Source organism: Balearica regulorum, chromosome 26, assembly GCF_011004875.1.
Source record: "Balearica regulorum gibbericeps isolate bBalReg1 chromosome 26, bBalReg1.pri, whole genome shotgun sequence".
Lineage (NCBI taxonomy): Eukaryota > Metazoa > Chordata > Aves > Gruiformes > Gruidae > Balearica > Balearica regulorum.
This window is the reverse complement of record NC_046209.1, coordinates 4,276,716-4,298,916: the sequence shown is the minus strand read 5'-3', so window position 1 is coordinate 4,298,916 and position 22,201 is coordinate 4,276,716. Positions and strand designations below refer to the sequence as shown.

Here is a 22,201-nt window from a genome sequence, read left to right as displayed (position 1 = left end):
TTTTCACCAGTGCATGTGTCAGAGCCCTTTACTTCTGCTGTCTCTGTTTTCTAATGCTTAATTCCTGACCAAAATTAAATCAGCCACTGACAGACAAGTCATCTTTATTCTGTTTCATAACATCAACATCAGAAGACATGACCAAAGTGCCAGAAGTGTTCAGAGCCCTGAACAAAATGGATATCAAAACTGAATTACAGCATAAATTGAACTGCTGTTAATATTTGTGACTGTTCCGGCTGATAAAGCGCGTGTAATCTGCTTCAAAACACATTGCCTGTGGATTGTTTCTCCTATGTAGAATTACATAAAAATAGCTTCATCAGATAAGTGAAAAAAAGAAAACTTAAACTTCTTCTGAAGTCTCAAGAACTAGATACTGCTAGATGCAAACATCAAATCTTGAAATCACTAGTTTGGCCAGCATATTTTAATGTTCTGGACCTTCTACCAGAAGGTCTTTACACCACTACCCTACATAGTCCTAATGATAGGGGAAGTTCTGACTCTCTACTCAGCCTTGTTGCAAAGAGATGCAAGGACTTAAGAGTACAGCTTTACATGACAGGCAGCAAAAGATCCACCTCACTCATCCTCAGCATCAACGATACAAGTCAGAACAATCAGAGAGGATTTCAGTCAACTTTATGTGCTATAGCAGATCAGGAGGAAGATATGGCTCACCAAAGAAATCCCAGTCTTGGACATTTAATTTTCTTTTCAAAATTTCCCTGTGGAGAAGTCTAACAAATCATAAAAAGGCCTCCTAAATTATAGAATCATAGAATGGTTTGGGTTGGAAGGGACCTCAAAGATCATCTAGTTCCAACCCCCTGCTGTGGGCAGGGACACCCTCCACTAGACCACGTTGCCCAAAGCCTCATCCAACCTGGTCTTAAACACTTCCAGGGATGGGGCATCCACAACCTCTCTGAGCAACCTGTTCCAGTACCTCACCACTCTAACAGTAAAGAATTTCTTTCTAACATCTAATCTAAATCGACCCTCCTTCAGCTTAAACCCATTCCCCCTTGTCCTGTCACTACACTCCCTGATAAACAGGCCCTCCCCATCTTTCCTGTAGGCCCCTTCAGGTACTGGTCAGCCGCAGTTAGATCTCCCCGGAGCCGCCTTTTCTCCAGGCTGAACAATCCCAACTCTCTCAGCCTGTCCTCACAGGAGAGGTGCTCCAGCCCTCTGATCAGCTTCGTGGCCTCCTCTGGACTCGCTCCAACAGCTCCATGTCTCTCCTGTACTGGGGCCCCCAGAGCTGGATGCAGTACTCCAGGTGGGGTCTCACAAGAGCCGAGTAGAGGGGCAGGATCACCTCCCTCGACCTGCTGGTCACACCTCTTTTGATGCAGCCCAGGACATGGTTGGCTTTCTGGGCTGCAAGTGCACACTGCCAGCTCATGTTGAGCTTCTCATCCACCAACATCCCCAAGTCCTTCTCCTCGGGGCTGCTTTCAATCCATTCCTCGCCCAGCCTATAGTCGTGCTTGGGATTGCGCCGACCCACGTGCAGGACCTTACACTTGGCCTTGTTGAACTTCATGCGGTTCACATGGGCCCACCTCTCCAGCCTGTCAAGGTCCCTCTGGACGGCATCCCTTCCCTCCAGCGTATCGACCACACCACACAGCTTGGTGTCGTCAGCAAACCTGCTGAGGGTGCATTCGTTTCCATTGTCCATGTTGCTGACAAAGATGTTGAACAGTGCTGGTCCCAGTATTGACCCCTGAGGAACACCACTCGTCACCGTTCTCCACTTGGACATTGAGCCGTTGACCACAACTCTTTGAGTGCGACCATCCAGCCAATTCCTTATCCACCGAGTGGTCCATCCATCGAATCCGTGTCTCTCCAATTTAGACACAAGTATGTCATGTGGGACAGTGTCAAATGCCTTGCACAAGTCCAGGTGGATGACATCAGTTGTCCTTCCCTTATCAACCAACACTGTAACCCCATGATAGAAGGTCACCAAATTTGTCAGGCACGATTTGCCCTTAGTGAAACCATGTTGGCTGTCACCAATCACCTCCTTATTTTCCATGTGCCTGAGCATAGTCTCCAGGAGGGTCTGCTCCATAATCTTGCCAGGCATGGAGGTGAGACTGACTGGCCTGTAGTTCCCTGGGTCTTCCTTTTTTCCCTTCTTAAAAACGGGGGTTATGTTTCCCCTCTTCGCCGAACTGCCAGGACTTCTCAAATATGATGGAGAGTGGCCTGGCCACTTCATCCGTCAGTTCCCTCAAGACCCGTGGATGCAACTCATCAGGTCCCATGAACTTGTGCACCTTCAGGTTCCTTAGATATTCTCGAACCTGATCTTCTCCTGCAGTGGGCGGTTCTGCATTCTCCCAGTCCCTGCCTTCTGTGACCTGGGCAGTGTGACTCAAGCATTTGCTTTGAAGACTGAGGCAAAGAAGTTGTTGAGTACCTCAGCCTTCTCCATACCCTGGGTAACCAGGTCACCTGCTTCATTCTGGAGGGGACCCACATTTTCCCTCATCCTCCTTTTATCCTATAGAAGCTCTTCTTGTTGTCCTTGACATCCCTGGCCAGACTAATTTCTATCAGGACTTTGGCTTTCCTCCTAACCTGATCCCTGGCTGCTCGGACAGTTCCTCTGTATTTCTCCCAGGCTACCTGCCCTTGCTTCCACCCTCTGTAGGCTTCCTTTTTTTGTTTGACTTTGCCAAGGAGCTGTTTGTTCATCCATGGGGGCCTCTTGGTGTTTTTGCTTGACTTCCTCTTTGTTGGGATGCATCGCTCCTGAGCTTGGAGGAGGTGACCCTTGAATATTAGCCAGCTGTCTTGGGCCCCTCTTCCTTCCAGGGCTTTGTCTCATGGTATTCTACCAAGCAGATCCCTGAAGAGGCCAAAGTCTGCTCTCCTGAAGTCCAGGGTAGTGAGCTTGCTGCACGCCCTCCTCGCTGCCCTGAGAATCCTGAATTCCACCATTTTGTGGTCACTGCAGCCAAGGCTGCCCTTGAGCTTGACGTCCCCTACCAGGCCCTCCTTATCGGTGAGAATAAAGTCCAGCATGGCACCTCTCCTCGCGGGCTCCTCTATCACTTGGAGGAGAAAGTTGTCATCAACACACTCCAAGAACTTCCTGGATTGCTTGCACTCTGCTGCGCTGTCCCTCCAACAGATGTCGGGGTGGCTGAAGTCCCCCATAAGGACCAGGGCTTGTGAGTGTGAGGCTGCTCTTATCTGCCTGTAGAGAGCTTCATCTGCTCAGTTCCCCTGGTCAAGTGGCCTGTAGCAGACCCCCGCTATGATGTCCCCTGCCCCCGCCCTCCCTTTAATCCTGACCCATAGGCTCTCGGTCAGCTCCTCATCCATTATGATAAGTTCCAGACCATTAACTAGCGAACTACAGAGCACAAGGATGACGTTTTCAGAATTAGAAGCCAGAAACAGCTGCTAAACAAGCTCTCAGTAGCAAGCCCTAAAAAACTTCTTCACCTCAGGATGACGCAAAAGCATTTCTCACTGACCTTTGACCCATGGGATGGTTTGGTCTTCTTGGGATCAGAGAAGGCAGAGAGTGGTATTGTGGGTAACATTGGATAATCAGGACTTGGCCTTGAAACAGTTTCTGCTCCTTCTGGCATTACCATCACCTAGTAATAAAGAGAAGAAAAATTATGTATGACTAAAGCTGCACGGACTATTAACACATGATTATGTTAAGTCACTTGCTCAATTAACACCCTATTATTCATGTTTTGGATGTTTTTTCCCCTACTTAAAGGCCATAAAAAGATACTGTCTAGGTAGTGCTTAGTTTCAAGGCAACCCCTCAAATACAGAACATTTAAACCACAAAAAAATGAAAGGCAACATTCAATATCAAGTATCTTTCCCAAAGGGAACTCCAATATTCTGAGCACAAGCAGGCAATAAAGCTCTGGACAAGAACTGAGTGTTCTGCTGCAAATGCTCTTATCCTGCAAAAGGGTAGGAAGACAAATCTGGAAGGAATGAGCAAGACTTCAATTTAGGAAAAGCTGAATTCACTCATTCAGGGAAGGAAAAAAAAAAAAGGAGGCCTTGGGTCTCTCCCTTGACAAGATCGTAACATGAAACGCCAAGCTCCATGCAACACTTTCCTTCTTACCTCCCCTATATTTTCTGTCAGAATAATCCTGTTGAAAATTTCCACTAGATGAACAGCATCAAAAGTGACTGACACATGAAAGGCCTCAATACATAAGGTATACAATAATGTACTATGAAAATCCTAGAAAGCAAATTATGTTCTAGCCATCCTTTGGCTGAAATAAGCACCTTCCTCTTTGTGCCCAATACAGAAAAGCCACTTGTCACTCCTGAGATTTACCCACAACTTTTTCACTTTTTCAGGCTAGAAACACATTTTTTCTTCTTCAGAAGAAAATTTTGCTAGCAATTAGGACCATCTTGAATAAAGTCCTTGAACAGAACATAATTATACATTACTATATATGGGGGTGTCTCAGAATACAGTCATGACATGCTCTGTCTGGCTAAAAACTTCATGCACTTTGTGGTTGTACTAGTTTGCCTACATCTTGTAGCTATTTGAAGATAATTTCTTTAGTCTATCACCACATATGACCTTCCCAGAAGTAAGAGTTCATCCACTGTAGCCACCCATATCTTACCATGCCTTCAAGAGTATATCTGTTTTTTCCTCCCACACCCATTTTCACTCTATATTCTAAAACTTTTCCCTAATCTTTTATTATCTAAGCCACAAGCAGCCAACCGCAGGTTTAGAGGACGCTTACTGACAAGGAAGCTTCAGTATTAAGCTTTCCTATAGCAAAAATGAGTAAGGAACAGACTGGAAGCCTCTCCCTTTTCTTGAGCTTTTCTATACTGACACAGGAAGGCCACAGGTATCTGTAACTGCCTGATGGACAGCATGCAACATCCACAGATGATCTCCATTTCCAGAGGGGTTTTAGTGCTTTGATATTAACAGTCACATTTAAATTGAAAATGAAGTGCCACCAATCACACCAGCAATGGTTTAGTTCTGCTTCAAGTGCTGCAGTCGTATAACCAGAAGTAAAAATTGGCTGGGTCATCCTTTAGATGAACGTGGAAAACTGCAGCCTGCTGGGCTGCAGCTGAAAAGAAACCCCAGAGCAAAACGAGATCGTTATCCATTTTAGCAGAACCTCTTCAAATCTCCAATCCCTTTGGCACTTACCCCTCCAGCCCTAATGAGTTTGCGTCTGAATTCCTTGGTGGGGTTGTTGAAAGTCAGTTTCTCACATCGAAGGTGGTTCACGGGTGGATTTCCCTCCAAATTTAAGAACAGGTCGTATGTGAAACAAACCTTTTTCGGCTCCTCCTAAAAACAAGAAAGACTTTGGGAAAACGGAAGAAGTTCGGCAAGCACACTAAGGCAGGGGGTTCAAATAGTCATTCCTGAAAATCCCAAATAAACCACTAAGTGCTGCATTCACAGAGTTTTTCATCATGAGATCAGAGAGCTCGGAAATAAATTATTTGTGCCTAAAGTGCCTGAAGTTAACATACTGTTCAGAAGAAACTCAGGCATGGCTTTTCACTGCAAAAGAAACGCATGGACAAGGATACTGACTGACAATTCTCTATTTAAAGCCGTTCAAGCCATCCTAGGAAAGCAAATTCACAGGCTTTACCCACTATTCTGTTTTCACTGAAATTCAGATCCTATCTGCTTTGGGAAGCAACTGAACTATAAGTATCAATATTAAGAAAAGTATAATCCTTTATTTAGGGAAGGAACAACTTCTGAACTCACAGGATCTCTGTGGGTACCGAGAAAAGATTAAACGCAATGGTAAAAGGATGACTTGTTTTGTAAAATCCTTTTCAATATGCATATTGCAGGGGCTGAATGGGAAGATATCCTAGGCTTTTGAACTTTCCAATGGCACTTTGACTGAAGAAATCCGGAGTTTGTATGCATGTTGGGGATCATCTGCGCCTCACTGGTTTTGTTCCACCTGCTACAGAAGCACAGCGAACATTCTGCATTTGCAGTACAGAATGGAAGAAATCTCTTTGCAGATATTGCATGCTACTTATGTATTACAAATATCAAGGTGACATTTTCTGGTATTATCTGGGATTCTGCATTTCAAGATGAAAATTCAAAATGTGGCAAAAGAGACGCTCCTGCAAACCACACGGAGCCTTACAGTACATTCAGTATTTACATGAATGCATCCCACATGCCTCATTCAATGTGCGACATCAAGCAGCTGCACAGCAGTCTTTTCCACAATTCATATCCAGCAGCTTGATTTCCTGGTGTAGTTGCACTGTTGTATGGGAACAGACGCCGCAGGCTTCCAGCCCAAGCCATTAGATTTGCTGAAAATAGGTTGAAGCATCAAACGACTTCAGACCACACTGATTCCTGCTGTTTGCTTGGTGGATACTAACAATGCTAAAGAAGCCTTTTCTTGTACAAACTATACCTCTAATAATACAAAGTGTAGTAACCACACCTGGTTTACAACAAAATCAGTACCCTAAGCTCACCTGGGAGTCGAGGTCTTGGGTCCTAACTCCCTAAACAGGGGAAGGCAGACATCTAAGCAGACACATACAATAGAATTGTCTCCCAAGAACATGCCACCAACATGAGGGTCTTCAGACCCTCTTTTGGAAAAGTCCTGAAGAATCCACGCACACTTGAAAGGGTTCAATGTCTACTAAAACAGATGAATGGTAAGAAGAAAAGTACTTGTAAAATACACTGCATCGTCATTTTCCTCTTTTGCTACAACCATTCTCATTAACTGAATCATTAGTGAGCTCTGCATGGGTGTGCTTACGCTAGAGTTAAAACAGCAGCTGTAGAGGGTCCCTCAAAGTCTAATAAACTTAAATGAAGGATGAATAGAAATCCAAATGTGGCCTAAGAATTGTTTCTAAAAATGCTTTTCCTGGTTTACAACACAGAATAAATTGATCTTGGATATATTAGCAAAGCAGGATTCAGTCAAAAGCTGTTATGCCATCACATTATCAGAGCTCTGCTTTGTCATTTGCCTGTTTGCTTTCGGAGCAGGAAAGGGGCAGCAAATTCATTTCCCTTTTATCTTTGGTATCCCCCCCCTTTTTTTTTTTTTATACAGACTTAAAAGCGTCAGAGAACCTCGAAATAATTATTGTACCTCTGTTGACGAGCTTCCACTTTTTGTAAAATTAAGACAGTTTTTCAATGTGACTTTTCTCCAACTCAGAGATCACAACCACCCTGGGAACCGAGCCCTAGCCAAGTACCATGATCATTAAAATATCCTTTGTATCAGCTCAGGCCATCAGAAGCCCCCTGCCCCAAGTGAATAGTTAAGATTACAGCACTCCTAAAAGAAAGAGTACAAAAGTCTCAAAGCAAAAAGCTGCAAATAAACATTCTTTCCTTTACTGCCTTCACTGACAGCTAATGATTACAGCTCAAGACACTCTAAAGCTTAACCCATCCGGTCCTCCCTAAAAGGTTCTTCCCTCCAAACAACCATCAAGGGGAAGGGGGGGGGGGAAGGAAAAAAAGAAAAAAAAAAAAAGAAAACTAAGGAAAATCTTTCTCAATGGGCCTGGACCTACACATCATCTAGCTTTAAATGGAAAGCCACTCTGAATCCACAGTGCCACACTTCAAAGCTTTTCTAAACACCACCTTGGGATCTACACATCCCGCTGCCTGGCGTTGCAACAGAGTGTAGGTGCTTTCTCACCCTCTGAGCTTAGGTCCGGGCACTCTGTTTTCATACTGTACCACCACTTTACGTACTCCTGCTTCAGTAGCAACTATACGTGCAAGCCAGGCTTAACTCTGAGATGATTCCACCTTCTGGTACTCAACCCTTGATGTCAAAAAGTAAAACTGAAAAGGGAGAGACTTACTTTGTGGATATTTTGTTGCTCTGCCAGACCATAAACTTTCTAAAGAGCTTTACTTCCACAAAAGGCTTTAGAAAGGATGGATCACATCCATTTCTAACAGGTAGATATTTTGGTTATTCAGATTAAAATCCAATTGTCAGTTTGGACACACAATGGTTAACCTGGTATGGGATCTCTCAGCAAGTCACCTTAGAAACTCAGTTTATATCTGCCCCTTAAATCTCAGGATGCCAGAGAAGTAAACTAGAAGCGTGTACCACAAAGCTGGGGCCAAGCTTTTATTTGCAGCCGCAGTAAATTTCCCTCCATACAGTGAATCCCCCTACTCCACCTCCAGTTTCCAACACTGAGGACATTACGCTTTATTTTTACTGTTTTCCAGCTTCCTGTCTGCATTGACTGCCACTGCACTCTTACGAACACTGAAGTTGCTTTATTTTTCTTCTGGGTTCTGAAGTAATGGGTTAAAATTCTTCTGGCACTTTTCTTAAGAGAAGGAATTTTTCAAAGTCTTTTGTTAAAATTTCCTTGTCCTGTTTTTAAGGCAGGGTGTGCCCTTTGCCACTTAACACAAATCAGAAGAATTTCACTGGTAGCGTGCGCATAAAGCTCATAAATCACTTTTAGAAAGCCATAAAACAAAATTATCTACAAAAATCTAGCACACCAAGGAAGCAGACTCATGGTTATTCAATAACTACAACATCTAACACTACTTCCCTTTTGCCATAGATCCAGCCTGACAGAGTCATTTATCCGTAACCGGTGCATAACGTCTGTATAAATGAAACCCCCTTTCCAGGCCTGCACAACCCGTTTGACTAGTCTTCCACCTCACTTCCAGACAGGACGTTTAAAAGTGAATAGCCCAATATTCATTTTTTTGAAGCAAGTAGCCTTATGTTACACTCTGCTAACAAGTCCATGAAACACCCTTAGCTTTTTTGAGATTCTACAGGGTTAAGTAAAACAACAGAGAACAGCATTCCCCTGTTTGAAGCCTATCACTTTGAAAATTAGGAAAATAGACCCACAGCTCAAAGACGAGCATTTAATCATCTACTAGCTCTTACAAACATGTGATATGATGCTGGCGTGGCTAGTAAAGCTGCTACGTTCAACAGGGTTTCCTTGCCAGGCACTGCAATCTATTGTGCCACATTGAACGGCTACTGAAACACACAGCCTGGGTGTTTTGGCCAGGAAAACAGCCTGCTCCGATAGAAGAATGGGTAAACTGATAATATGTATTCATTTATGACAGAAAAATGTAAAAGAAGATTCATCACTCATCCGAAGCACAAAAAGTGATGCAGATTTGGTAAGACAATGCAAGAACAGACCTAAAAAAATGTGAGCAGAAATGCTTCCACTTAGAGCTAGACAAAACTACACGTTTTACTCCTCCTTCCACAACTTTCACCAACACTGAGTAAATATTAACAGGCTAAACCTACTCTTCCTTTCCTCAAACCTGTGCAGACCCTGGCCCAATAACAAAGCCATTTCTTAAGTAAAAAATCAAATGTCTCACACAAACACGGGCTCTTCAGCAACCTTCCTTAGGCGTGTTTCACAAGCCGATACCTTCCTGACGACACAGTCCTGACACGTAGTTCTAACTGATCTCCCATTTCACCTGCCCTGCCATATGTGCAGCCCACATACATCTCCACTGAGTTCCTACTTTGAAACACAAATAATTTTTCCCTTCTCCAATATTTTTCTATGTATTTTATACATCACACCTATAAATATTACCCCTTCTGCAAAAGATACATGTTTTTAATTTGAACCTAACTGGAAAAATCGAACTGATTTCTCCGCTTCTTTGCTTATCTCCCTTTTCAGTAATAGAAAATGCCCAAGTTACATGTAACCATTATGTAAATACTGGAAGCCTTTTATCTCTAGCACTGAAATTGGGAGGTAGTATTTTTAAACAGACTTCAGTACAGCATCTTATCCATGGTGCATTAACATCATCTGCCTTGTATCGGCATAGCATGAAAGTATACCAGACCTTTAGCTTTGGGGGGAGGGCGGGGGGGAAGCACATTGATCCAATTCGATTAGGATGCAAAAAAGGTAACAGGGGACGAGTACCAAAATCATACCTGTCTTACAGCCTCCAGATTACAATGTATACCACTGTGAGAGATGTATTTGGAGACAACAATGAAGCCATGAAAAAAGCCTCAAGACTTTTGAAATTGAGTGGGGGAGAGGGAAGGGGAAGAGCAGTAGAAAAACAGCAACACATTTATTGTACCCAGTTTGTATTGATTCAAGCACCAGAAGCCACTAACAGCAGCCCTCATTACAGGAAGGAACACAAAGGATTTAAAACCAAAAATAGCATACTAACATTTTCAGTCCAACAATCCCAAATGATCCGCTATCATTAGTCAACTGTGCTTTCAAAAGCTTTATCATTCAACCCGCTGAGACCCCGCCGTTTGTTTTTCAGGTTCAGTTACAGAGGCAAAGGCTCTAGCAGGCCACCAATATCAAATGAGACCGCAAGTCCTGTGGCCTGTATAGATCACTGCAGCTCTCTAGAAAGCTGATACACAAACTGTCCAGGCTCACAGCAATATTCAGAATAAATCTTCTGTAACTCAAATGACATGGCAACGCACCTATGTATTGAGGAACTGAATTACAGCACAGGAAGGACAAGCACATGCCAACAAGGCATAACTGTGTTCGTAGAGGATAAGAACGGGCCCTTGCACCTTTTTTAATTCTCTGTTGACACTTCCTTGTCTGACAGAAAGGCACGAAAAGCTTCAGCGAGGCCAAGAGCACTGACTCTCCTACTCCAAACAGACAACAAAAAGAGAGTGGTCCAACACAAAGAGTTAACGGCCAGTTATATGTAAAGTTGCCTTAAAAAAAATCCCTGATGAAGTTCATTAAAAACATTCTTAAACCATTCTTAGTAAAACTGTTCCTGAGCAGTGAACAGGCCCATGTTTCTTTAGCCAAAGCAAAGAGTACACTGGCTCTGACAACCACTATTTATCATCCTAGTAACAAATTAGAACAGGGAAAGGAAACGACTAAGAAAGGAGGCTTAAACTGTGGAAAAAAAAAATTCAGCCAACCATGGCAAAGATCAAGCTCCACAGATTAGCTCGCTCCCTCTTTAAATCCTTTCTCTTCTCACCTTCACAAAGCTAAATATGCATCGATAAACAAATCCCAAAGCCTTTGCAACTCTTGTTTCAACTGAGAGGACACAAATCAACAAAAACGTGCTAGAATGTAGGGAGCATATGGCCAGAAAGACCCACCCGACTCCTCCTGCCCAGCCACCTACCAAACAGCGTTTTCTACTCAATCCCAGAATCAATCCATAACATCTACTTGAAAAGAGTTATTCAAGGATGAGTCCCAAATGCTGTAATCAATTCAGGCAAATTCAGAACAATATATGCTCCACACACAACAGCTGATGCCCACCACAGTCAACAGGTTTACAGAGCTCAGAGTGAACATATGGTCTTCAAAGTAGCGAAGGCTTTTTTTTTTTATTTGGTGCTTTAATGTCACATTCTTTAATGCAGGAGAAAATAGGCTGGGTTCTAAGCCTCTGCCATTCCTCCTCTTTCCCAATCTTTTTAATTTCTACTATATCCCAGTTTTTGCTTACCTTTTGTGTTTGCATTTCTATCTTTGCAGAAGTATTTACCTCTTACATTTCCTCCAACTCCACTTACTGAAAATAATCAAAGCTCTTAATATTTCAAGATGGCATTATCACCAGGCAAGAGTGGTCAGAGGAGCCAAATTTTTCACATCCTCAGGCAGCTTCTAAGCTTCCAGCAATCATAAGTAGCAGGCTTAACTTCCAAATGTGTAGAGAACATTTCCTGACATAAGGACTGAAAATTTACTTTTAAGTAGTAAACGAAAATTTCAAAAAACTTCAGTATCGCTCACGTATTTGAAGTTCCTGGTTGAACCTAGGAACACGTTCAAATGACATGCTGGAAGGCAGAAGCTATCGTGTTTTCCCCCAACCACCACTTGCCCCAATTTAATAATGGGGGGTGCTGCCCAAAACTCCTTAATTAGTCGATTTCTCAATCAGCTTAAAAGTGGAAAAGAACTTCTCCGTAATGCATGCATCTAAAAAAACAGGGCAGAGATGTGTATTTTGAAGATTTGTAGTTTTGAAAACAAGTCTGCAACTAAACCTTTTTCCCTATTAATTTTTCATGTTTCTAAAGACCAAAATGCCAAAAACAAACCGCCTTTTCCTAAATTAACTGCTACTTCCATTGTTTCCACTAAGAACAGAGACCACCTATTTCCCTTATTTATAAAAGCCATCCTATCCCTAATGCTAGAAAGAACAACTATGCAGTCACGTGTTTCTAGATAAACAATGAGAAGTGATGACCCCAGTGGGTGTGAAACCAAGTTATATTCAGAAAAGCTGTCAGTTCCATATTCTGTGAGGGGCATACGACTGTAAGGGACAGAGAGGAAAAAAAGCATACGAATGCAGAGGTCAGAGCAAACAAGTGCACCAACAAAAAAAAAAATACAGGAGAGGTAGAAATGAGAGAGAAAGATCTGAGAGGATTTGTGAAAGACAAAGCCATCAGAGACCTGCAGGGAAAAGGCAAGTGTGTGAAAAGACTAGGTGAAGAAAGGAAGGAAAGACAAAAGGTAAGAGCAGAAAGAAAAACATAGTTCACCCATCACAGTAATTTGAGATTCCCCTTACAAGAAATCGGCATGGAGAAGTTGACTTTTTTTTTTGGTCAGGAATGTAAAGGTAGATTTTGAACTTGAATTAAGCCAACATAGAGCGCAGATGAAGAGTTTCCTGATTTCCATCCAAAACCTCAGAAAAGCCACCAGAAGTCAAACTACTTTTAAGCTTTTGAGGTTTTGGGGTTTTTTTTGCATTCAAGTCGTAGTTTTCAGTGTTTGCCAAAAAAGCTGCTTCTATCAACAACTTTCATCCCTTACCCTCTAACTGCCATTTCTCTTCACATCCTTTTGGCTTACTCCACCCACCCAAAAGAAAGTTGTGGGCAAAACGTTCCCAGGTTTAAAAGACAAGTCTTCGTGTGGTTCAGTCTCATTATTTGGCTTATTACTCAGACTCATAAACTGGAGTAAGAGCAATGTGGTAGGCCAAAAAACCAACCTAAACCGTTAATTATTCACAAATGACACTGCCGGGAGAGTATACTGTGCTAGGCTGGGGCAAGAAGGAAACGATAGACAGATACGTTTGTGGGAGGTACAACGGAAAGGATGCTGGGAAGCTAAAGAGAATTAGGTGGTTATATGTGGTCTGCTGTCAACAAAACCTGGGTAATGGCTTGTGCTTGGAGGGTAAGAGTATATATTAGAGAGATGTGGCTTAATGGTCAAATTTTAGTTTATCTAGGCTCCCTCTTAGGGATAATAAGCAGATTTTTTTTTAATTTAAGTAGCAATCCAAACCAGAAAGATTCAGTATCTATGTTTAACAAAACAACTTAACTGAAACTGAGTTAATATGAATGCAAATGCCCAAATCTCTATTGTCATAACATTCTTCAAGCAGCATGTGATCTCTGTGGTAAAGCAAGCAATAAATCCCAAATTTTAACTTTCATACACTTGTTGGCATTGCATCTTAGGATTTAAAATATTTACCATTTTCTTTTTGGAAGAGTACTGAATCAGAACAACAATATCTTTAACATAGCTGTAAACACCTGTATATATTCACATTTGTCTTGGGCCTATACAAATTTTATACCTGTACAGTTAATTTAATAAGATTAATAAAAAAAAAAAAGGATTTTTTAATATATTGCCAGTCAACACGGTATTTACAAATGTTTACAAAAATCAGTGTTTTATGTTTATTTAATTCTCTGTTTGCATACAATACTTTAAACTGCTTTAATATTATCCACACTAGAGAAGCTCGTTACAAGAGGTACAATCTCTGTTCACAATCTCTAGGACCACCACACTGTCCTGATATTACCTTTCTATACAATTCCATTTCTGCCAAAAGCTTTCTTTTGAAGTCCGGTAGGAGCTTCCAACTCCCAGTTAAATTCTATTTATTAGACTAATAAAAAACACACACATAAAACAGTCACATAATTTAGAGTCTTTATGTCAGGCAGTTTCAGGCTCTGGCACAGCTCAAAACAATTAGAAGACCAGAAATCAGATTCTACCTTATTTTTGAAGTACACTTCAATGGGCATAATGAAGCCTGCATAGCCAGACTCCTCCACTTTGTAAGGGGGCTCCTTGCACACTGAAAAAGAGAACAGAGAAATGTTAACTTTGAGGAGAATGAAACTTAATCTGAGCCAAAAAAGGAGTTGCAAGATGAGAAATGGGCCTCTGACAACCTCAGGACACATTTAAAACTGACCTTTGTGAGGGGAAAAAACATACAAAATAAGATGGTGGTCACAGGCTTAGTTAAGAACATGAAAATCTGTTCTTAGCTCCTCCCATGGAAAGGAAACATAAAACATTCCATGCCAGAGTCTCTGTGAGATTCTTCCCCCCCTTTTGCAGTGAGATACAATTACATTTCTCCGCTGTTCCACAACAATGCAAACTGCCAATTAAAGCTGCCTTGCCAAAAAAGGCGAAGACCCAAAAGGTGGGAATTTGAACAGTACAGAAAAAGTAACATTTACTTTGATGCCTATATTTATTAATCAAAATATGGTACCATGCGAGCAGGTTTGGTTTTGGGGTTTTTTTTTCCCTTGAAATGCACTCCTGCAATGCTGGATCTTCATAATTACATAACAGCCATACTACAAGCTGCTTCATCCAAACCTCATAACAAACCCGAAGGGCAGGTAAGCACTGCTATTTATTTCACGTACAAGGAAACGGAGAAAGCCTAACCAGTTTGCCGCTAAGGTCACGGTGCTGCCTACTGCAGAAACACCGATTACAAAAGTTAATCGCTTCTAAGAAAATAATCTACCTGCTTCCTGCCTCAGTTTCCCCGTCCCGCTACCCGTTGTATCTTCATGCTACTGAATCCTTCCTGTCATCTACCAATGCGTTTCAGTACGGTGACAGCCGACTCGAAGGATTCTAGGCTCATTTATTTGGCCACGACATAGCTATACGTAACAGCTGCCAGAAGAAACGTGAGACCAACGCAGATATTCTCCTCTCAGGAACTGGATGCACTTGCATATAAAATTTATGCACAATATATATAAATAAAGTCAATTAAGTAATTAGGGAAAATCAGTGCAAATCTTTTTACTTTCTCTAAAGAATTCCAAGTAATTAATATGATTAGGAAACAGTACCTCAAACCTAAAAAGCACACAAATTATTTTCCTTTAATGTAGATATATTATCCCCAGCTCTAAGCACTTTTACCATCATTAAGGTGCTAGCAAGCAGTACTCAAAATTCAACTGTGAAAAATAGCATATCTAAAAATAATAAAAATCTTTAGACTTGCTTTCACTTGAATTTCATCCAAGAACCCTATCATTTAGGTGAAAAAGCCCCAAACCAAAGAACAGTGTCGATACGGCAGCAGGAATCTTAAGACTATCTGCCAAGCAGCCTTTGTTCCTTTGCCGCTCTATTCTAACAAATTAAAATTAGTACACAAGCAATCTGCTAGCAGCACAAGCCTACCTTCACCAGTAGATTTTGCTCCAACTAAGAGCGAACCATCCGAAGAAACCCTTCAAACAAATCTAGAAATAGTATGCATCTGCCACACCGTTTCTGTACAACCCAGACACGCTTTGGTCAAAAGCAAGCTGGCATTATGAGCAAGCTTAGGGAAAGCATGCAAAGCCCAGAGATCAGAAAAAACTCTCTTTAAAGGCAGATAATACGGCAACTGAGTGGCAAAGACCACTTACTATCCCAATGCAGTGGTTTGTATAAAGTAATTACACCAGATGACAAGAATTGTAGCACAGCGGATTGTAACTTTTATTCTATAAATTAGCTTTCAGCTCAGTATTGCACTTGCTTATCATACATCAGTTTTACTACATCAGTTTGAAGGAGATATTAACATACAGACTAGACTTACATCCTTATGAGCTGAACACCTTTGAGTTACTTTCCACTGTGGACTCCCACAAATAACCAACGTAGCAGGTAATCCTAAGACATCCTGCGTGACCAGCAGACTTCCAAAGAAACATTTCAAAGAACGCGCATTAGGAAGTAATTTACAGCAATACTCTCAGGCAGCCAGCATCCCTCGTAACACGCCGTAACAATACTGCAGATGCAGTCACACAATCTTAAGCAGATCTAAGTCTTTGCTGCTGCTGAAAAGGGCAATTCCTGCTCCTCCACCTCAACTGTGCATTCCTGCTGCCCCGTGCCAAGAATAAGGTTCATGTTGCTGCACAGTCAGAAAGAGCGATGAACAGATCCAGCAGACAATAACACTACAATTTGTATACTCTCGCCAACCACGCTGACTGCACAGTGCTTGCGCACATACATGCAGCTGAAACGTACAGCCAGTGGCAAAAAAGACCACCACACCTTTGGCACCATTGATTTCTGCTGGGTTTAATGCTACCTGAACCGGCACCAGAGACTAGAAATTGCAAAAATCCTGATGGCTACTTAATGACCGACGCAAAAGCCTACATGCTCCAGTACGTATACGAGCATCTCTCACCAATCACACACTGCCAGCTTGTGTTGGTGAATAGTATCAAATCAAACCCATCTTTCCCGTTTTGTAACATGAATTATCTTCTGCTATCACTAAGTGTCTTGCGAACCTGCATGTACTAATGCTTAAATAAAAGGAGCCAGCCCTTTCATCGGAAGAAAGGTCCCATTCTCCCTGACCTTCCTCAAACAAAGACAGTAAAGGTTAAAGCTGAAGTGCACACAACGTACATTTTGCTCCTCTTTAAGACGATATTTTACAGAAAAGTGACAGTCCAAGACAACCTTGACTTGCACAATGCTCTTTCATACAGAGAAGACCTAATAACACACCTTCAAAACGACACTCACCTCGCTTAGGTTTTGGGAAGCTCTCGTGTAGCCGAAAGACCACCCTTTCCACAAAATGCTGGATGTCGCACTGCTCCGGGCCACGGACAAACACCATCCAGTCATGAGTAAACCCTTCGGTGGTGGGCTTTTTCCGCAGTTGGGCTCGGTGCCCCAGCTCCAATTTTACTTGAACCGTGCACTGTTTTAGGACAGAGGTAAGACCATAAGCAAAATGAAACAGCTTACACATTATGCAGAACGCTGAGCCCCTCAGACAGAAGACGCTAGATCACCGCCAGGGAGGAATACAACAGCTTCCACAGAGAGATTAGTCTAATTCCACAAACTACAGTGTTGTCAACAGAAAAGGTATCATAAAAATAGCTCCTACCACCCATTTCATACCTATTTTCTTCCTAATATTAGCAATGCAGGGAAAACAGCTTTAGAAGCGGGATAGGTTTATCTGCTTCACTTATCAACTAAATTGTCAGCAAAGTCCTAATTGTGGAATCTTTATTTCTAGGAATTGTCAGAGACAGAACTTGCTGTTCACAGCTTACAGAATTCAAAGCACTGACAGAAAACTAATCTTAAAACAGGAAAAATTAGATCATTGGTGGTTTATGATATTCTCTAGAATACGTAATCCATTAGAATAAAATTATGATGCTCCTTGCATTCTTTTAAATATATTAACGCACTTTGAAAGACCAAGTTAACATGTAGCATGTCTGCACAATATCCAACACTAAAATGACTTAATTCTGATTTGCACTCCCGAATCCTACTCTAATCACTGGCTAACAGAGAAGGTGTATTCAGTGTCTCACTCAAAGCACAAAAATCCCAGTAAATGCCTTAAAAAACAGATTAAATTAATTGTGAAGATCCACATATTATCGCAGACTTCACAGTCAGAAGAAAGCAAATGAATTAAACAAACGTAACAGAGGAAAGGCCAACACGGTTCAGACACAAGTTAAAGCAAGCAAATCTTAGGGCAAGATTTGTAGAGACAGGGAATAAACCTAAGCTATCCAACTACTTACTAGTTTTGTGAATATATGTTATACAAACCAGATTAGCAATCTCAAACTACACCCATCAAAACCCAGCTTCGGCAACTGGAAGCTCATTAAAAACGGGGTAGTTTTTAGTCCTTATGCCCCCTTCATCACCTAAGACTTGAAAATAAGCGTCTTGTTGTTTCTGGCAGTTCTCAATTACCACTGGGAGAGGCAACATTATTTGTCATTACCTGTATTACAGGTGGACGCAGAGCCAAACTGATGTTAGACAATGAACATGGAAAGAGAAAGCTTCCTGAGCTCTAGACAAACATTTAGAAGTATTATCCTCATTTTCCCATTAAGGAACTGCAACAAGGAGTATAACCATGATTAATGCTCAAAAAATATTTTGCATATCCAACCTGACATTTCATGGGAATGTGATTTTTCAGAGTATGGTTAATACTTTCTGAAAAAGCATAAGTCACTCAATCTCAGTATTCTTTTCTTTGTAAAAAGATCACACAGGAGGTCTGCAGAGTACCAGACATCAAAGCTCGACCTCCCATATTGCAGTCCAGTTCTAATTTCAACTATAAGCCTTAACACAGTCTTTCAGGCGGTTATCTTTATAGCAAAATACCATCAGCTGCCATCCAACACATCAATTCCAAGACTGAGGGACAAACTCATCTAATTAATTGCTTCACCTGTATCACTACAACATTTCTTTAGGTTACCTTCCTCTGCAAGTTCTCTTGGCAGGCCATTTTTTCTCGTCCTGTGCTGTAGGGCTTATCTACACTGGCTCCATCTCCCTCCTGCACTAAAAATGAAGTTACACGGCCATCTGTTCTTTCATGTCACATTAAGGAATAAGAAAAAAGGCAAGGTGTGTTTCACTCAAAGCACAGCACTCTCTCCTACGGTGGAAGACCATTTTGTGGAGACTGTCTGCCTAAATCCCAAGTTTGCAGAGGAAGGTGCTTGCAGGCCGGCTTTATCTGGGATCCTTCCCACAGTGTTCACATCAACTGATCCAGTCTGCTCTGCAGCTTCACGTTATCGATTCCATAATTACCCTTTAAATCGTGCTACTGTTGCCAGTTACTACCCCTCTCCAGAGAGGTGCAAATGACTGTCAGTCTACAAAATTTGCCATTCTACTTGAAACGGCTGAGGAGTTTTAGCTGAGAAACAGATGGGACTATGTGGAAGAGAACGAAATTAAACATAAAAGAGAACTGTTTAACTGAGAGTGAAAGTTGTACTTGCTATACTTCTCACATATCGGTCCAATTAACAATCGCTATGAATTAAGACAGAAGTTGAAACACATTTGAAAATAAGATCTCCTAACATAACAAACATCCAAAGTTGCTCCACTGAAAATGGAGGGTTTCTTTTTTTTTTTTTCCCCCAAGCGTGTCTCTCAACAAAGGGAAACCAGGATCCTATTCAAACAATTTGTAATGATACAAAGGAGTCCGCTTTTCAACTTCTCAATAAACATTCTGAAGGCTGCTCTGGTTTTTTTGTTTGATGTGCTAATTGCCTGAAAGCCATAACGAGTTTCCATTCGCTCTCCTTCGGATAATTATTCCAAGGATAGCGGGGCTCACCTCCTGAACCTCAGGCTCGTAGGTAACCTGTTCCCAGCTCGCATGCACTGGCACACAAAAGGCCTGAGCCAGCCGGCTCCAGATCACCTCAGGTAAACTTCCAGCCTCCATCCCCACCCGCTGCAGCACCGCAGCGACCCGTCCGCTAACGGCCGGCTTCCCACCGCCTCCCCGGAGCGGTCATAACTCTCTCGGTGGCATTAACCCCTTGCACCGCGGCTGGGGGGGGGGGGGGGGGGGGGGGGAGTACCGCCGGCACCACCCCTCCCTGTAAATGAGCCCGGGCAGGAATTTGCGGGAAATGCTGCTGCTGCTGCTGCCACCCCCCGCCGCGGGCGAGGCTGCAGCGCGGCCGCCCATGAAGGGGCGAGAGCCGAGCATCACCCCTCCCCAAAAAAGGGGGGTGTGCCTGCTCAGAGCGGGGGGGCGATGCCCCCCAACCCCGCCGGGGGGAATCAACCCCCCCCCCCCCCCCCCATCCTCCTCCAGGATGGGGGCCCACCCAGTGCAGCCCCCCCCCCCCCTCCCCGTGCAGGGGGGGGGGCCCCGGCCCCTCCCCACGCGTGCCCCCCGCGCGGGGGGGGAGGGGCGGCAGCTCCGAGGGGCCCCACCCCCACGGCGGCGCGGCAGGGCGGGAGCCGCCGTTCCCCTCACCTGATTGTCCATGGCTGGGCTCAGCGCCGCGGGCCCCGCTCGCCCGCTCGGTCCCGCCGCGGCGGTTTCGCTGACCGGTCGGCGGGGGGGGGTCTCTTCTCCCCCTTCTCTTCCCCCCCTCTACGAGCGCAGCCGCTCTCCGTCCCCCCCACCCCCCTCCCCGCCGCCTCGGCCGCCGCCTCCTCGGTCGCGGCCCCTCACGGCCCCGCCGCCGCCGCTCGCCTCATTGTGTGTCACTCACAGGCAGCAGCCCCGCCACCCCCCGGCGCCCGCCCCGCGGAACCGGAAACCGACGCCACCAGAGAGGCACCCGCCCGCCGCCAATAGCTGCGTCGTCTCACGCCTGGAGGCGGGGCTTCCGCCCGAGCGCCGCCGGCCTACCCCGCCTCCGTCTGATGGGCAGCCGCTACGTCCAATCGACGGCGGCGAGCTGACGAGGGGGCGGGGCTAGAGGCGTGGCCCGCGCTGGGTCAAGCGGGGAGTGGGAGGGAGCGGGGCTTCGCTGCCCCCCTTGTCCCCCCCCCCCCGCCCCCTTTTCCCCGCGGCGGGCGCGGCGCTGCGGCGCGTTCGTGTCCTGTGGCGTGGCCGGGCCCGCGCTCCGTTCCCGGGCGCCTTTCCCGGGCCCGTCCCCAGCCTCCCAGCACGGCCGCCAACCGGCACCGGCATCGAGCGCTTGGGCCTTGTTGTGCGCCCCGCTGTACCAACCCGCCCCTTTTCCCTCCCTCGGCCCACGCTTCCCCGCCGCTGGCGGCAGCGAATCTCACCCGTTTATTAATTTCCTACACAAATGAGCTGAGAACAAGGGAAACCACAGCTCCCAATACAGCGGACAGTCCAGAATGGCTGGGCAGGGCTGAGCCCTGGCTGTGGAGGAAGCCGCGGCTCTGCTGGCCCTCGGTTCTCCTTGTTCTCCCTCAGCCCCTCTCCTTCCTTCTCATTTCCCTCCATCTCTTCCCCCTTCATTTCCCCTCGGTCTCATTTTCCCCCTCGCTGTCCATTTTCCCTCAATGCCTCTCCTTTTTTTTTCTCTTTATCCCTCATTTCTCCTCAGTTTCTCCCATTTTCTCCCACGTTCCCTCCCTCTCCTTCATTCTCCCTTGTCTCTGTCATTTTTCCCTTGCTCTCCCTCATTTTGCCCTCATTTTCTCTCAGTTTCAATTTTCGCCCTCGGTTTCCCTAATTTCCCCCTCATTTTCCCTCTGTTTCTCTCATTTCCCCCTCAGTCTCCCTCATTTCCCCCTCATTTTCAATTCCCCCCTCAGTCTCCTACATTTTCCTCTCATTTTCAATTTTTCCCTTCAAGCCTCACTCATTTTCCCCCACTTTCGATTACCCCCCGTCATTCTCCCACGTTTTTCCTTCAGTGTCCCTCATTTCCCCCTCATTTTCAATTCCCCCCCTCATTCTCCCACCTTCCCCCCCCCTCAGTCTCCCTAATTTTCCCCTCTGTTTCCCTCATTTTCCCCTCATTTTCAATTCCCCCCCTCATTCTCCCACCTTCCCCCCCCCCCCAGTCTCCCTAATTTTCCCTCTGTTTCCCTCATTTCCCCCTCATTTTCTCTCAGTTCCCATTTCCTCGGTTTCTCTCATTTTCCCTCTTTGTCCCTCACCTTCCCCTCATTCTCCCGCTGTTTCTCTCACGATCCCGCGTTCCCCCCCGCCTTCTTCCCCCCGCCGCCCGGTTCTCCCCCCCCGCCTCCGCCGCCGCCCTCCGGCCCGGGCCCCGCGGGCCGCCCGCCCTGCCCGCCCAGCGGCGCCTTCCGTGCCGCGATGGAGACGACGGGGGAGAGGGGTGTTCGCGGCAGGGGAAACAATATCTCATTTTCTGGTCTGTACCGGCGGGGGGGGGGGGGTGCGGTATTTACAATGCAAATGCACCCAGGGATTCCTTCGGTGGTTATCGGCCCCGGGCTCAGCTGGGTGACGAGCCCGGAGGTCACTGTCCTGGCTGAGAAAGGAGCTGCTGGCTGCGGCGGAGGCATCATTAAAAGCCGCCCGCCC

At 44.7% G+C, this 22,201-nt stretch overlaps 2 protein-coding genes across 5 annotated transcripts in view; one reads left to right on the top strand and one right to left on the bottom strand.

Annotated features, from left to right (window-relative positions):
- The window catches only part of MLLT1 (MLLT1 super elongation complex subunit), a 34,883-nt gene extending 14,522 nt beyond the window's left edge, over window positions 1-20,361 (bottom strand). For both annotated transcript variants that reach the window (XM_075776261.1, XM_075776260.1), the window contains exons 1-5: window positions 20,201-20,361; window positions 16,930-17,110; window positions 14,115-14,197; window positions 5,213-5,356; window positions 3,510-3,635 (exon numbers count right to left, since the gene is read on the bottom strand). In XM_075776261.1, coding sequence (XP_075632376.1) covers window positions 3,510-3,635; window positions 5,213-5,356; window positions 14,115-14,197; window positions 16,930-17,110; window positions 20,201-20,212 — 546 coding nt within the window. In that variant the 5' untranslated portion in view covers window positions 20,213-20,361. The remainder of the gene's footprint in view (window positions 1-3,509; window positions 3,636-5,212; window positions 5,357-14,114; window positions 14,198-16,929; window positions 17,111-20,200) is intronic.
- LOC104638121 (acidic leucine-rich nuclear phosphoprotein 32 family member B) overlaps window positions 1-22,201 on the top strand; it is a 233,340-nt gene that overhangs the window by 166,470 nt on the left and 44,669 nt on the right. The gene's annotated exons all lie outside the window — the stretch shown is intronic.